Raw genomic sequence first — 12,435 nt, 5'->3', positions numbered from 1 at the left:
CCTCTAATATGAAAGTTAGACTTTTTTTTTGTTTTCAAATTGCTCAACTCTGCTATACTTTCTAGGGACTTCTGGTGAGCAATTCAGCTCCATTGCTTGATCAGCTATTTCAGCAATATCAGATAATTTCATCCAGTTTCACTTTGATTAGATTAATACTGTTACTGAGCTACTATCACAGTTGTTTAATTTGTGATGTGAATAACCTAAGTCTCAAGACTTATATCTAGGAATAAAACCTCAAAAAAATAACCTTCACATGCCTGTCCCCAACAAAAAAAAAATTGTAAAAATTGGCTTATGCATGGACATTTGTGTGTTGAATGGATTTATGTTCAACTTCAGAGGTCAATTAAGACTGCTCAGTTCAGAGTTAAAGTTCAAGCCCTGAAGGCATCATTTGAACATTAATGGCATGATCTCCAGGACTCACTTTAGTTCAAACTGTCATTGTTCAGAAGCATGGTAAATCAGAGGATGCCAGGCATTCTTTGAGGAGTAGAAGTAGATATAATGAGAAGCAAATAAGTCTCTCAGGCTTGTTACAGACTGCCAAAATAAAGCTGCTTCGGGTCTCTTTGGAGGTATGCTGTTTAAATGATGCATGCAACCTAAGAATCCGGAAGCTGCACCAAAGCTGCCCTCCAGTGTTTAGGAATGGAGTGTGGCTTGGCGCGACCTCCGGACTCTTAGGACCCATGCATCATTTAAATAGCATACCTCCAAAGAGACCTGAAGCAGCTTTATTTTGGCAGTCTGTAACAGGCCATAGTGAGCATTTTAAGACTCGTTTGTTTAGTTTTTAAAGTTACATCATAATATATGTCTACCAGCACAGCATAAATAATTACTTCAGTTTGTGTAGTAATAATTTTAAAAGAACATGAACCAACCTTTTGATTTTCTTTTATTTCTTTTCGCATTTCCAGGTTTACTAGCATTCTGGACAGAGATCTGGAAAGAAACAATAATCCAGACATCACTAAATAATTGCATCTCTCTCTCTCTCTTTGTGTGTGTGTGTGTGTGTAAGCTACCTCATAGCCTTTTGTTTCCCTAGACACAAAACTGAGCAGCATAACAATTCAAGAGCAAATTGGGATCATGGAAACAAAGGCTGAGGAAAATAAAAATGCAAATGCTTGCTTGTCTAGGAGTAAAGTAGTGGCACTGACAGATTTTTCAAATGCCAGTGGCACATTGACAGTCTGATGCAGGAACTCTTGCATACCTGAGTATCTATTTGAGTGAGGGCAGCAAGTAAGAACAGCGTCAATTCTCACTTTCAGTAAAGTGAGTCCAGATATAGAGTGGTGGGTTGGGAGAGAAAGGAGGGAAGCCCCAAAGATCCTTCCTAGGCATGATCTAGGTCATCCACCACTAAGCATCAGTTTTCTTCTTCTCTTCTATTTTGTTTCATCTGCCTTTAAATCTGCTCTAGTGAAACATCAGCCAATAACCTCTTCCCAAAGACAGCAGAAGCAAGGGAGCCGACTGGCCTTAGAAAGGAATTGGGACAGATAGGCTTGTGTTCAGTTGTAAAAAAGATCCTGGCTCCTGCTAGGAAGAGCAGAGCTCCTGTCAGTAGCTGGACCACTGCAGCATGCCAAATAGAGAAAACTATATTTTACTGCACTGTCCAACCTTGTTGTGTGATCAGATACTGTACTATAACAGAGGTGGGCAATTCTGATGTGTCTTGAGGCCATTATTTCACTTCTGGGGCTGTCTGAGAGGTCACATACACCACCACTAAATTTTTACTTCAATGAAAAAAAAGAAGTGACCAGATGTTTTGAAAAACAGGCATTGGGGGGGGGGGTGTTTTGTGATTCCAGAGATCTAAATAGTCAAGGCTTCAATATTTTTACTAGAACTGGGGACTCTCAGACCCCCTTGAGGTTGTGCAATGGGAATGAAAACCTTGTGCAATAGGGGCACATTTTATATGTAATATGCATTTAATCTATTTTTAATTTCCTTAAAATTCATGTTTTTAATTGATTGCTTAATGCTTTTTAAAATTTTGTAACACATACTGTTTTAGCAATTTTAACTTACACTGTTGGCTACTTTGCATCCCAAACTGGGACAAAGGCATGATATAAATCAAATAAATGAATTTGCCAAAATAGCAGGAGGGGGCATTTGTGGTCCCTGAGCTGCACTTGACCCACCCCTCCATACAGGAAACTTGTGGAATCAAGCTGCAAGAGTTTTATGGGTATTTTTTGTTTAAGATATTTGCACCCTATACATCTGCTTCACAAGAGTTTCCTAAAATCTGTATGTGTCCTCCTCTGCCCCCTTTACTGTGAGAGAACCAAGTGTAGATGCTGTGGTTATTTGAATGTGGGAGCTCTCCCAACATACATACAAGATGAAAATGGGCACATGCAAGCCACAAGTCCAAGTTCCCTACTTCTCTCCTTCTGGCAAGGTTTATGAACTTGCCTCCCTAGACTTCATCCTAGACTAAGCTGGGAAAGTAATTGAGCTTAATGAAATTTGCCTAATAGCATATGGAGAATTGATCCTCAAGGACTACTGGTGGGGGGAAATAACTTTTAAAGACAACTGTTATTTTAGTTAAGATGAAATGCCAACAGTTGTTACATTGCAAAGCTTGGAATCATAGGCTTCTTTAAAGTAACTACTTATCAGATTCTTATTTTAAAAAAGTTAATTGTTTGGAGAATGAGTTGCAAACATGCCACTTTGTGATCATTTATTATTAACAAAAATATTCTTTAAAAATAGAAAAATTGATAAAATTCCCATCTGAATGTTTTAGAAATAAGTAGATGTTTTTATGCACACATGTACATATATATAAACAAGAGAGGTTTCTTTAGAAAATAGTATTGTTATCCTCATATCTCCCCATAACATATTACAGGTAACACTTAACAAGTAACACGCTACTCCCAAACTCTGGTTATCTGCATAAATTAAGGTTGCTACAAGGTGTCTGAAAGGGCCTAAATACCCTAAAAACTGTCTGATTATGGAAGCCAAGCAGTTAGCCTTGGTTAGGACTTGAATACCAGAAGCTGTAAGGCATCTTTCAGAGGAAGGAAATGGCAAAACAACCTTTGAATGTAAGTCAACAGATGACTTGAAAGCATACACACACACCAAGTGACCAAAATCATTGGTCATGCTGTAAATCAAGAGTTCATTCTCCTTTCTGCCATGTTTTTGCCCAAGGTTGTCAGACTAGTTCAAAAACTGCAGCAAGCTGTGCCTTGTAATGCAAAATCAGTACGGAAAGGTATTTTGGGAATTCAAGGGATGACATATTGTAGCAATCAGTGACTATTTGTCAGAACAGTAGGAAAAAACATTTGTAGCGAAGATAGATCACAGGGAAGTTGTGCAGGTAAATGAGATAACAACTGTAGATCAGTATAACATGAAAAGTACTAAAAAGTTCAGTCATAATACTGACATTGTCTAGTAATAAGGAAACCTCACAACATGATATCACTTCTATGAACATTTGAGGAAACATTTCTTCTGCTGTAAGCAATCTTCTGGTACAGAAATGTCTTCCTGTGACTGTAACTCAAATGATCACAGGGTACTTTCTCTAATTTGACAACTCACACCCAATAGGACATTTTAGGCAGAATACTAGATCCTCCTGTCTGTTTAATTTTATGATCAGCTCCTACTCAACTTGTTAAAAGTTCTTTGTCTTGTCCAGGGGTAGGCAACCTTTTTGAGCCGGGGGCCGGGTTGCTGTCCCTCAGACAACTGGGGGGGGGGGGCGCGAAGCCAATAAATAAATAAATAAATACATAAATAAATAAATATTTAAATATATAAATAAACCAGGATAAATATAGGACAAAATTTTCAAATGGAGGACACTTTTTTATAAAAAATGGAGGACATGCGAAAAAATTTGCTGATTTTTAAAAAAATGTTAATGTTTCTGAGGCTTCTGTAGACAATTGCCCCCCAAAGGCCCCGGCGGCAATCGGCGGCAGGACTGGGCTGGGGCCGGTCCCAAGGCCTTGCCGGGCCGGATGTGGCCCGCGGGCCGCAGGTTGCCTACCCCTGGTCTAGTCCTCTGTGATTAAAAAAAAAACACCTTCAAGGCAACCAGTGAGGAAAGCTTTATAGAAGCAGTTTCGGCTTTTCTTTTAAGCTTCATAGCTCACATGATGACAACCAGACTAGAAATGATTTCTCGCTTCTGTGGACGGCTAAAATGGTTGTTGAGCCTCAGTGAGGTTTAGTGGATTGAACTGAATATAGGTCTTGGATTTACGTGTCTCACTGAATATTGTAGTCTACTTATCATGTGAGGTTGCTGTGGAAAGAATACGGGGTGAAGTTATGCACATTGACTTGACCTTCTTGAAAAAAGGTCAGAATAAAAATTTAAAGAATGAACACAAAATTCAGACATTCACGTGAGTATATTGGAAATAAATATCCTACCTGGCCTTTACTGGGAAGTTTTGTGCAATGTCTTTCATTACTTTTAATGCATTGTAAACAGGAGCAGAGAGGATTTGAGATGCTGCCTGAAGACTAATGTCTGTAAGAAAATGAAGAATAACTGAAGAAACTCGCAAATGGATTCAAAGCCCAAGAGAAAAGCAAACCATGTTGCACATTAATTATGGCTAAGGTCACAACTTACAGGTGCTTATCATGATGTGATTCAAAGCCACACCACCATGAAGACTTTTAAAGAACAGGTATTTGCCTTGCTCCTCTTCCTGTGTATGTCTGTATGTGTTTATAACACCACCCTTTCCCCAAAACAGTAGTTCATAGCACACAGGACTTTGGAGAGACCTTAGGCTAAACGAGAAAGAGAGAGACACAACACATCCCTAGGTATCCTAAGAGTTTTTTCAAGAGGTTTATTTCCAGCATCATGAAGAGACAAAATCAAACCAGTTCTAGCAATTTCAGTCCCCACCAGGAGAATGTTTTCTGAAAAATTAATGATTCTTAAGTGCCAATTCAAGATCAAGCCACCCTAAAATGTTCTGCCATGCAACATGAGTAGTGCACAGTAATGTACTTTTGGCAGGAAAATCCATATTCCTGCTGCACACCTATAGCAATGATTGCATGCCCAGAGGGAAAAGGGAAATCTAAAGGTGGTAGTGGTAGATGATGTTATCATTCTTTCTAGTGGTTCTCCAACTATACAAGCCCTTGTTTGGCTACACCATTAGCCATGATTAAAACTAATAGAATCAGGGCAGGGGAGAGAACACTCCTGATTCCTTAACCAAGATTCTTTAACCAGGAGCATCACACTGTCACTTGCCTTAGGTATCCATTACACAACCTACACAAGTACAGTGGGTCCTTGTAAATTTTGTAGCTGTATCCCAGTGTTTCTTAACATTTCCCATATTTCCCTCTCTTAACAAGCGAGTCAACTTATCCATCTCGACCATTTCTAGTAATTTCAGAATAAATTCTTCTACCAAAAGGAGTGCGGCACCACTTCTGCTGAGGTCAGAAACTGCCACCTGGACATATGATCAACAAGGAGTCTGGGCTCCCATTTCTGGCATTAGCTGAAGCAGTAGCATTTTGGGCAGCCTTTTCACAGAGCTCATGCTTAATGCTTGATTTTAAATTGTTTGTGTTTATTTATGTTTTAGGGGAGGGTGAGTTATGTAGATATGGGATTGTATGTGAATTTTTAACTTGTAAGCCGCCTCAATTGTCATTGACAAAGAGGCGAGATAGAAATAAAAGTTTTATTATTTTATTATTACTATTATTATTGTATCTGCTGAGGTTTGGTGCCAGGTCCACCAGCACCCCTGTGGATGCTCAAGTCCCATTATACACAGTGGGGTAGTAAAATGGTGTTCCTAATATAAAATGGAAAAATTAAGATTTTTTTAAAATTCTTTTTTTTGGGGGGGTGGTACTTTCAAGCTTTGGATAGTGGAATCTGTGGATGCACAATCCATGGATTTGGAGGGGTGACTGCATAACATGATACAAACAGTCATTAAGATTGTTATGTTTGTCACTGTTACCAGCTCTCTATATCCCTATAGTATTCTAGCTTACGAATGCACTGCAGCTTTGCACTCTTCTTCTTCCCCATACAATTTCTTCCCCAGTTCCAGTTTATTGCTAACCATTGTTTGCAGTCACAATAATTATTCTCTTAAACCAGAATAGAATGGCTCTTGTGTAGGCCAAGAGTTAATTATATTTTGCTAGCATTTCTGCTAGTTTAGCCATTCAGATTGTAACAAAGTATAATTAACTCTTAAAAAACAGTTTTAAAAACACATTTAAAACTTAATGAAACACAGACACAACACTGTTTTTGAGAGAGAAAATCTTAAGATTTTAAAGAGTATGCCATATACTGTGAAAAGCTGCCTTGAAAATGTCTATTAAAATTGCCCCTTGACTAGAAATTGTTATTCAGTACAATGAAATAACTTTGCTCACTTGTTACATATCAGTTTTGAATTGTGGTTTTACTGCATGCTTGTTACTGAATTCCTCGTTACTGAATCAAACCCTGGTCTCCAGAGTCGTAGCCCTGCCAAGCTCTGAAATCATCCAATTAATCAAAATCATGTAGACTTAAGAAATTGCAGATGCTACCCCTTTCCAACCCACTACATCAGTGATGGCGAACCTATGGCACACATGCCAGAGGTGGCACTCAGAGCCCTCTCTGTGGGCACACATGGTGTCACCCTAGCACAGAGTTTGCCAGAGTTTCTTACTAGAAAGCCAGAGGTATGGGGCACTTTGCAATAAATAAGTGGGGTCTGGGTTGCAGTTTGGGCACTCGGTCTGTAAAAGGTTAACCATCACTGCTCTAGATGTTAGTCATAGCTAAAGCTGTAATATTTTTACTCATTTACCTGAGAGTAATCTCCAATGAATTTTCTACCAGGTACACATGTACAGGAATATACATCACATTAAAAACAAGTGAACTCACATTGACTCAGTCCTGTACATGTCTACTCAGAAGCAAGTCCCATGAAGTTCAGTGGGATGTGCTCCCAGGTTACATTTGAGATTGTAACATTAGACTCAATTACCCAATTCAAGCTAACTATGATTGGACTAAGGCTAAATGAATGTGAGCTCCTTTAATAAATTTGATTCTTTATTTCCATTATACATTTTATTCTTTGTATCTAAAAAATTCTTTATATCTACAAAAACACACAGAAAAAATACCCCACAAGAAGTTCCCATGTGTAATATAAAAGCATATTAGAAACAGCTACTCATAATGCTGAAAGGGAGAAAGGCATCATATCAGGCAACCTTCACGGTATTATGAAAAAAAGCCTAATCTTCTGAAAGCTTCATGGTCAATTTCCCTCATCCTCAACATATCGTGGATGTGACAAAATAGCTTTTTAAGTAGTATTATAGCTTTTATTTTACAATGATAACACTTCATGGCCTACTCCTGTGCCACATTAATAGAACCAGTAAAGATAAATTGTACTGCAGTGATTTCAGCCACACAATATCCTCCTACAGGTCACCCGGATAGAAAGATTTAATGTATTACCCTCCCTTCCCCCTTACTCTCTGAAGAGCTTTATGTGCATTTTTTCTATCTATGCTTCTATTTACCAATAAAATCTCAAACTGTTTACTTAAAAACAGATTCACAGAAGAGAAAAATAAATGTTTCTTGTGTTTTATTCTCTCAGTGAGGCCATGAGAAAACATTTGGAGTACAGTCTGCCTTCTGTGGCGGCAGACCTGCCATCCACATATGGGAAGCTCCAATCATAGTGTGTGCATGTAGCTGCATGCACACTGCACCACCTTTAAGAAAAACAGGATCTGAGCATACGTGGATTTTGGTATCCTCGGAGGGGGGCCTCTGGAATGGATCCCCTGTGGATACAGAGGTTCAACTATATTACTGAAAGGCAGACTTGTTGCCTTGACATCTATCAGAGACTGGAGTAGCTGACTTTTTGTACTATAGTAGGCCATGCTGCCTTGAGGATTCTGGGGCTTGTAGTGTAAAATGTAACTTGTCCAAGCTTTGATCTCTTTTGATCAAACTAAAAATTACCAGCTATAACTCTGCATAGCCTACTGCACACCTTTCTTGCTCCATAAAACAGAAGATGGAGCAATTAGTTAGCATCTTTCCTTCCAATTAATTGGTTGTTGTTGTTGCATGCCGTCAGGTTGTTCCTGATATATCACGATCCTAAGGTGAATTTATCATAGGGTTTTCTTGGCAGGATTTGTTCAGAGATTTGCCATGGCCTACACCTGAGGTTGAGAGAGTGTGACTTGCCCAAGGTCACCCAGTGGGTTTCATGGCCAAGCTGGGAATCAAACCCTGGTCTCTACAGTCGTAGCCCAACACTCAAACCACTACACTACTCTGACTCTTTTTCAGTTACGACTGTACTTTAAGTTAGCACATCCTAATCTAAAATGCAGTGAGATTGGTGCTTGGTGAGACAGGTCCACAGTCATTAAGTCCCACACAAACTCTCCCAAGATGAGCCATTATTATTATTATTACTACTACTACTATTATATTTATATAGCGCCGTAGGCTTTACATAGCGCTTTGCAACACACACATTAATCTTGTGTTTTCTTACCATCTCTATGCACCTCAAAGAGTGCTGGGCACTGAAGGCCCTTTTCAGGTACTTTAAACTCCTTTAAGATCAGGGGCTTGCAACAGGTGATCCATGGGCTGCATACAGCCCTTTAACCTTTTTTCTTTTGGCCACCACTCTGGGCCCCTGCCATTACACTGACTGCTGAAACAGTACAGTATCTTCACCATCCAGAAATCCTTTAAGAAACTCGGTGCTGTGTTATTATAAGGCAGTATGATGGAAGAGAATGGTCTGGCACCCTCTTGCACCACAAAAAGCCATTGCTGTTACGGCCAAATTTTGATGGCAACTCTGTCACACATTTGGCACCCTGACAGGATGAGAGAGCCCAATAAACTCCCTTACTGTGAAAATGTTTGCCATTACATGGCTCTAAGTGTTATTGGCACACAGTGACATTGTTACACCAAAGTAATCAGTATAATGGCAAATACCTTGCAATTCCCACACCTTCAAAGGCTGAGTATCATCGGTACTTTCAATCAGATATTTTCTCAGCTCTTTCAGATTGTCTTTGAGGTCAGGGTAGTTCTGCCTGCATTGTAAAATACAGATATGGTCAACATTCTATAACACTTCTTGCAGGTTATAATTCTCAATAGGTGTTAAGATACTTTTTAAAAAGTATTTTGTTGCTTTTATCTCGGTTAATAATGAGTAACTTGTAGCTATCATGGAAAGGGAGAAAGACATCATAACATAAACAGTTTAAGACATTCATAAACAGTTTAAGACTAGAATTTAAAGCAAGTATCACATGCCATCTATCATTAACTATGATTAACACCCACATCACTGTGTATACTTTAGGATTATTAAAGCAGACCATGAAAGGTGGAGTGGCAAATTCTTCTTTGTTGTTGTTGAATGAACACAGTCTCAAACTAAATTTGAAAAGGTTTCTTTTTTGTACATGGGAAGATGCCATGTTGGCTGGAGTAGGGATGTTAAAGCCCAGGAACAAATCAAATAAATTAGGAAAGTTGTCCTATTTTTTCCCAAAGTCCTTTCCCCAGAGAAATTGGAAAAACTGAAAATTTTGATGTTTCAGGACTCTGTTTACTTTTCTCAGGGCTTTTTATAGGAATGAGTGCATTATGCCTGTCTGACATTACTGAAAACCAGCAGAGACAAAATAATGTTCTCTTATTTACTGATGTTGGTTACATCTCTCTTTTTTGCCTCCTCTTAATAAGCTAGCAAAACCAAGTAAGCTCCTTAAGGACCCTGTAACAAAATAAAAATTAAAAATTAAAAAAGAAATTCAATTTGTGCTTATTATCTAAAGAAACTACTTTTAATATACCAAGCATGATAATTTTACACTAATCATTCTTACATATACAGTCCTTCCTATGTTCTTGCAGTTTTGGAAACCACGTCCCTCACTTATGTGTGAAGGACGAACCAATTGGGAAACAATGGGATGTGTTCCTGAGGCGCGTGTGCACACGCTCCCATAGCCGCATGCCTATATTCAAGCCAATGGGGCCTGAATATATGCAAAAATGGGGGGTCCGGATCTGATCCCCCGCAAAAACAGGGTAATACGGTATGTAGAGCACCTTTGAGACTAACCGAAAGAAAAAATGCATCTGAAGAACTAGACTTAAGTGTACGAAAGCTCATGTTGCCAACTTCTTTCTTTCAGTTAGTTTCAAAGGTGCTACAAGATCTCTCTACATACTGATTGTACAGACTAACATGGCTATATCTCTGAATATATAACATATTTTATGTTCTAAAGTAGCAAATTGGATTTCAATCTCTAAAGGGTACTAATAGCACATTTTAAAAATTTCTCCTAAAATTTCCACTATTTTTCCAGGAAAATAATGGGGGGCAATTCCCCCCTACAATTTTTTTCAAGGTCATGTCTAGGCTGAAGTACTTTGGGAGTGGTAATTCAAAAGAGTAACCAACCATGAGGATCAATTGTACCATGTTTCTACCATCCAGGCTTGTTATTTCATAAAACCTTGGTGGCTTGCTCTGACAGGGCTGGAGACATGAGGGCACTCCCCCTTCAATTCTCAAAACTTTCTCTCCGTTGGTTTCCTGTAAATACTCATGTTAGATGCTTTGAGTTCTCCATGTAGCAGGAATGGGCAGCTTTGAAGGGTAAGGGAGGCCATACTGGAGCCCTCCCAATTGGGTGGGGATGATACTAGCCACAAAACTGCCATTGTCACCACTAACCTGCAACAATTTCACTCCCAAATTGGCCCAAATTGGCCAATTTCACTCCCAAAGGCCCCGGTTTGGCACAAATGGCCATTTCAGGCCACTCTGGGGAAGTTTTGGGCAGAGTACAAATAATGGCTTTTGATCCATGAGTCACATTTTGCCCATCTCATTCTGCACCGATAGGGTGGCATCTCCTGGGATGGACATTGTATCCTGCAGTGGAGCCCTTCTGCCCACAGGAGGGGCTCTTCTATTATGCTCCATCCTAACTCCGCTCAGCCTGATTCTAATGCGGGTTAGGATTACTCTGCAACACCAATAATCTTTTCCAACATTTTTTCCATCTTTGTCTCCCAAATGACACTGTGTTAGCTGTATCTGGGTAATCTCTTCTCAGGGGTGCAAAATCCACTTATTAAGAAATGAGTTTTGCCTTCAGAATCTGCTCAGCAGAATCTGTTCCTTTTCTTCAAGAAGCCAAACTTGAGACTGAAGGTTTTCAGCAAACATTTTACAATTAATCAGTGTTCACGCATATTTCTCTCTATCTTTATTGTTACCATTCATTTGTATTTTGGGTTTCCCTTCAAAAAGAACTTCAAAATACCTGATCTACAAAAACATTTATAAGAGAAATATAGCAAATAAATATAAAATGGAATAAGTTATCTGACAAAAATAATACAAGCAAACATTCTGTTCCAAGACCTATGATACCAAACCAGCCAATAATACATATTTATACCCCACTCCAGAATGCTATATGCTACACTTTTTAAATGTTCCTTGCACCCTCAGCTTTGTCATGAGGGAGCATGAGGTCCCAGGCATTTCTTTAGGAACCATGAGGAAATATTTTAACAAAAGAAAGATCCAATCTTTTCTTTTATTAAAGATTCAATTGTATACAGTACTTACATTTATGTCCAAGATACAAGAGTGTACTTTTGTATCTAGCACCAGCAGAAGCAAGGCTGTTTCCCTGCTTGCTGTAGCCTTTCATGGTACCAAAGCATGTTCCAAACTGTGTCTCAGCACTCTAGAGCAGGTTTATAGAGTGGCTGCAAGTGCAGGAGGAGAGAACTACCAACTCTGGTATAAGCATGGTTCCAGTCAAGTACACTGTTGCATTCTGGTGGCTAGGAATAAGTGAGCCCTCTACATTTGCTGATTAGGGGCTTTGGACCTCTGTGAAAGTGGGAAAACTGCAAATAAAAAAAAACACTATTTTTTTTTACCTAAGAGAACACCTCTCTAGGAATCTTTAGGTACTCTAGTGCAACTCTGTGGTCAACACTGACCAGAAGTTGATGACAGAATCAAGCTGGAAGAACTACAAATGCCTAAAGTAGGCATTTTCCCTAGGAATGTCTAGGGTCCTCCTTTACGACTCTACGGTCAACTGTTGGGAGAGTTGCACTGGAGGACCTAGAGATTCCTCAAGAAAACATATTACTCCAATCCATGAATAATCAAATCTGCAGACATCAAATCCACAAATGTGGAGGGCTGACTGTACAGTAATTGCGTCACAAGTTAGGACAAGTATTCCAAAGCTATCAATTGGGGAAAAGAGGGGCATGAGGAAAAAAATTGTGTTACTTCAATG

General features: G+C 39.2%; 1 protein-coding gene across 4 annotated transcripts in view; it reads right to left on the bottom strand.

Annotated features, from left to right (window-relative positions):
- LOC149319134 (UDP-glucose:glycoprotein glucosyltransferase 2-like) overlaps nucleotides 1-12,435 on the bottom strand; it is a 104,038-nt gene that overhangs the window by 74,680 nt on the left and 16,923 nt on the right. For all 4 annotated transcript variants that reach the window (XM_089511160.1, XM_089511161.1, XM_089511163.1 and 1 more), the window contains exons 8-10: nucleotides 9,074-9,174; nucleotides 4,453-4,552; nucleotides 894-954 (exon numbers count right to left, since the gene is read on the bottom strand). In XM_089511160.1, the coding sequence (XP_089367286.1) occupies nucleotides 894-954; nucleotides 4,453-4,552; nucleotides 9,074-9,174 (262 nt within the window). The remainder of the gene's footprint in view (nucleotides 1-893; nucleotides 955-4,452; nucleotides 4,553-9,073; nucleotides 9,175-12,435) is intronic.

The sequence above is a fragment of the Sceloporus occidentalis genome, unplaced genomic scaffold, assembly GCF_023333645.1.
Source record: "Sceloporus occidentalis isolate IW3139 unplaced genomic scaffold, rSceOcc1.0.p SCAF_2, whole genome shotgun sequence".
NCBI classification, from domain to species: domain Eukaryota; kingdom Metazoa; phylum Chordata; class Lepidosauria; order Squamata; family Phrynosomatidae; genus Sceloporus; species Sceloporus occidentalis.
The sequence above is the reverse complement of the archived record's forward strand: the minus strand, read 5'-3'. Positions and strand labels throughout refer to the sequence as shown.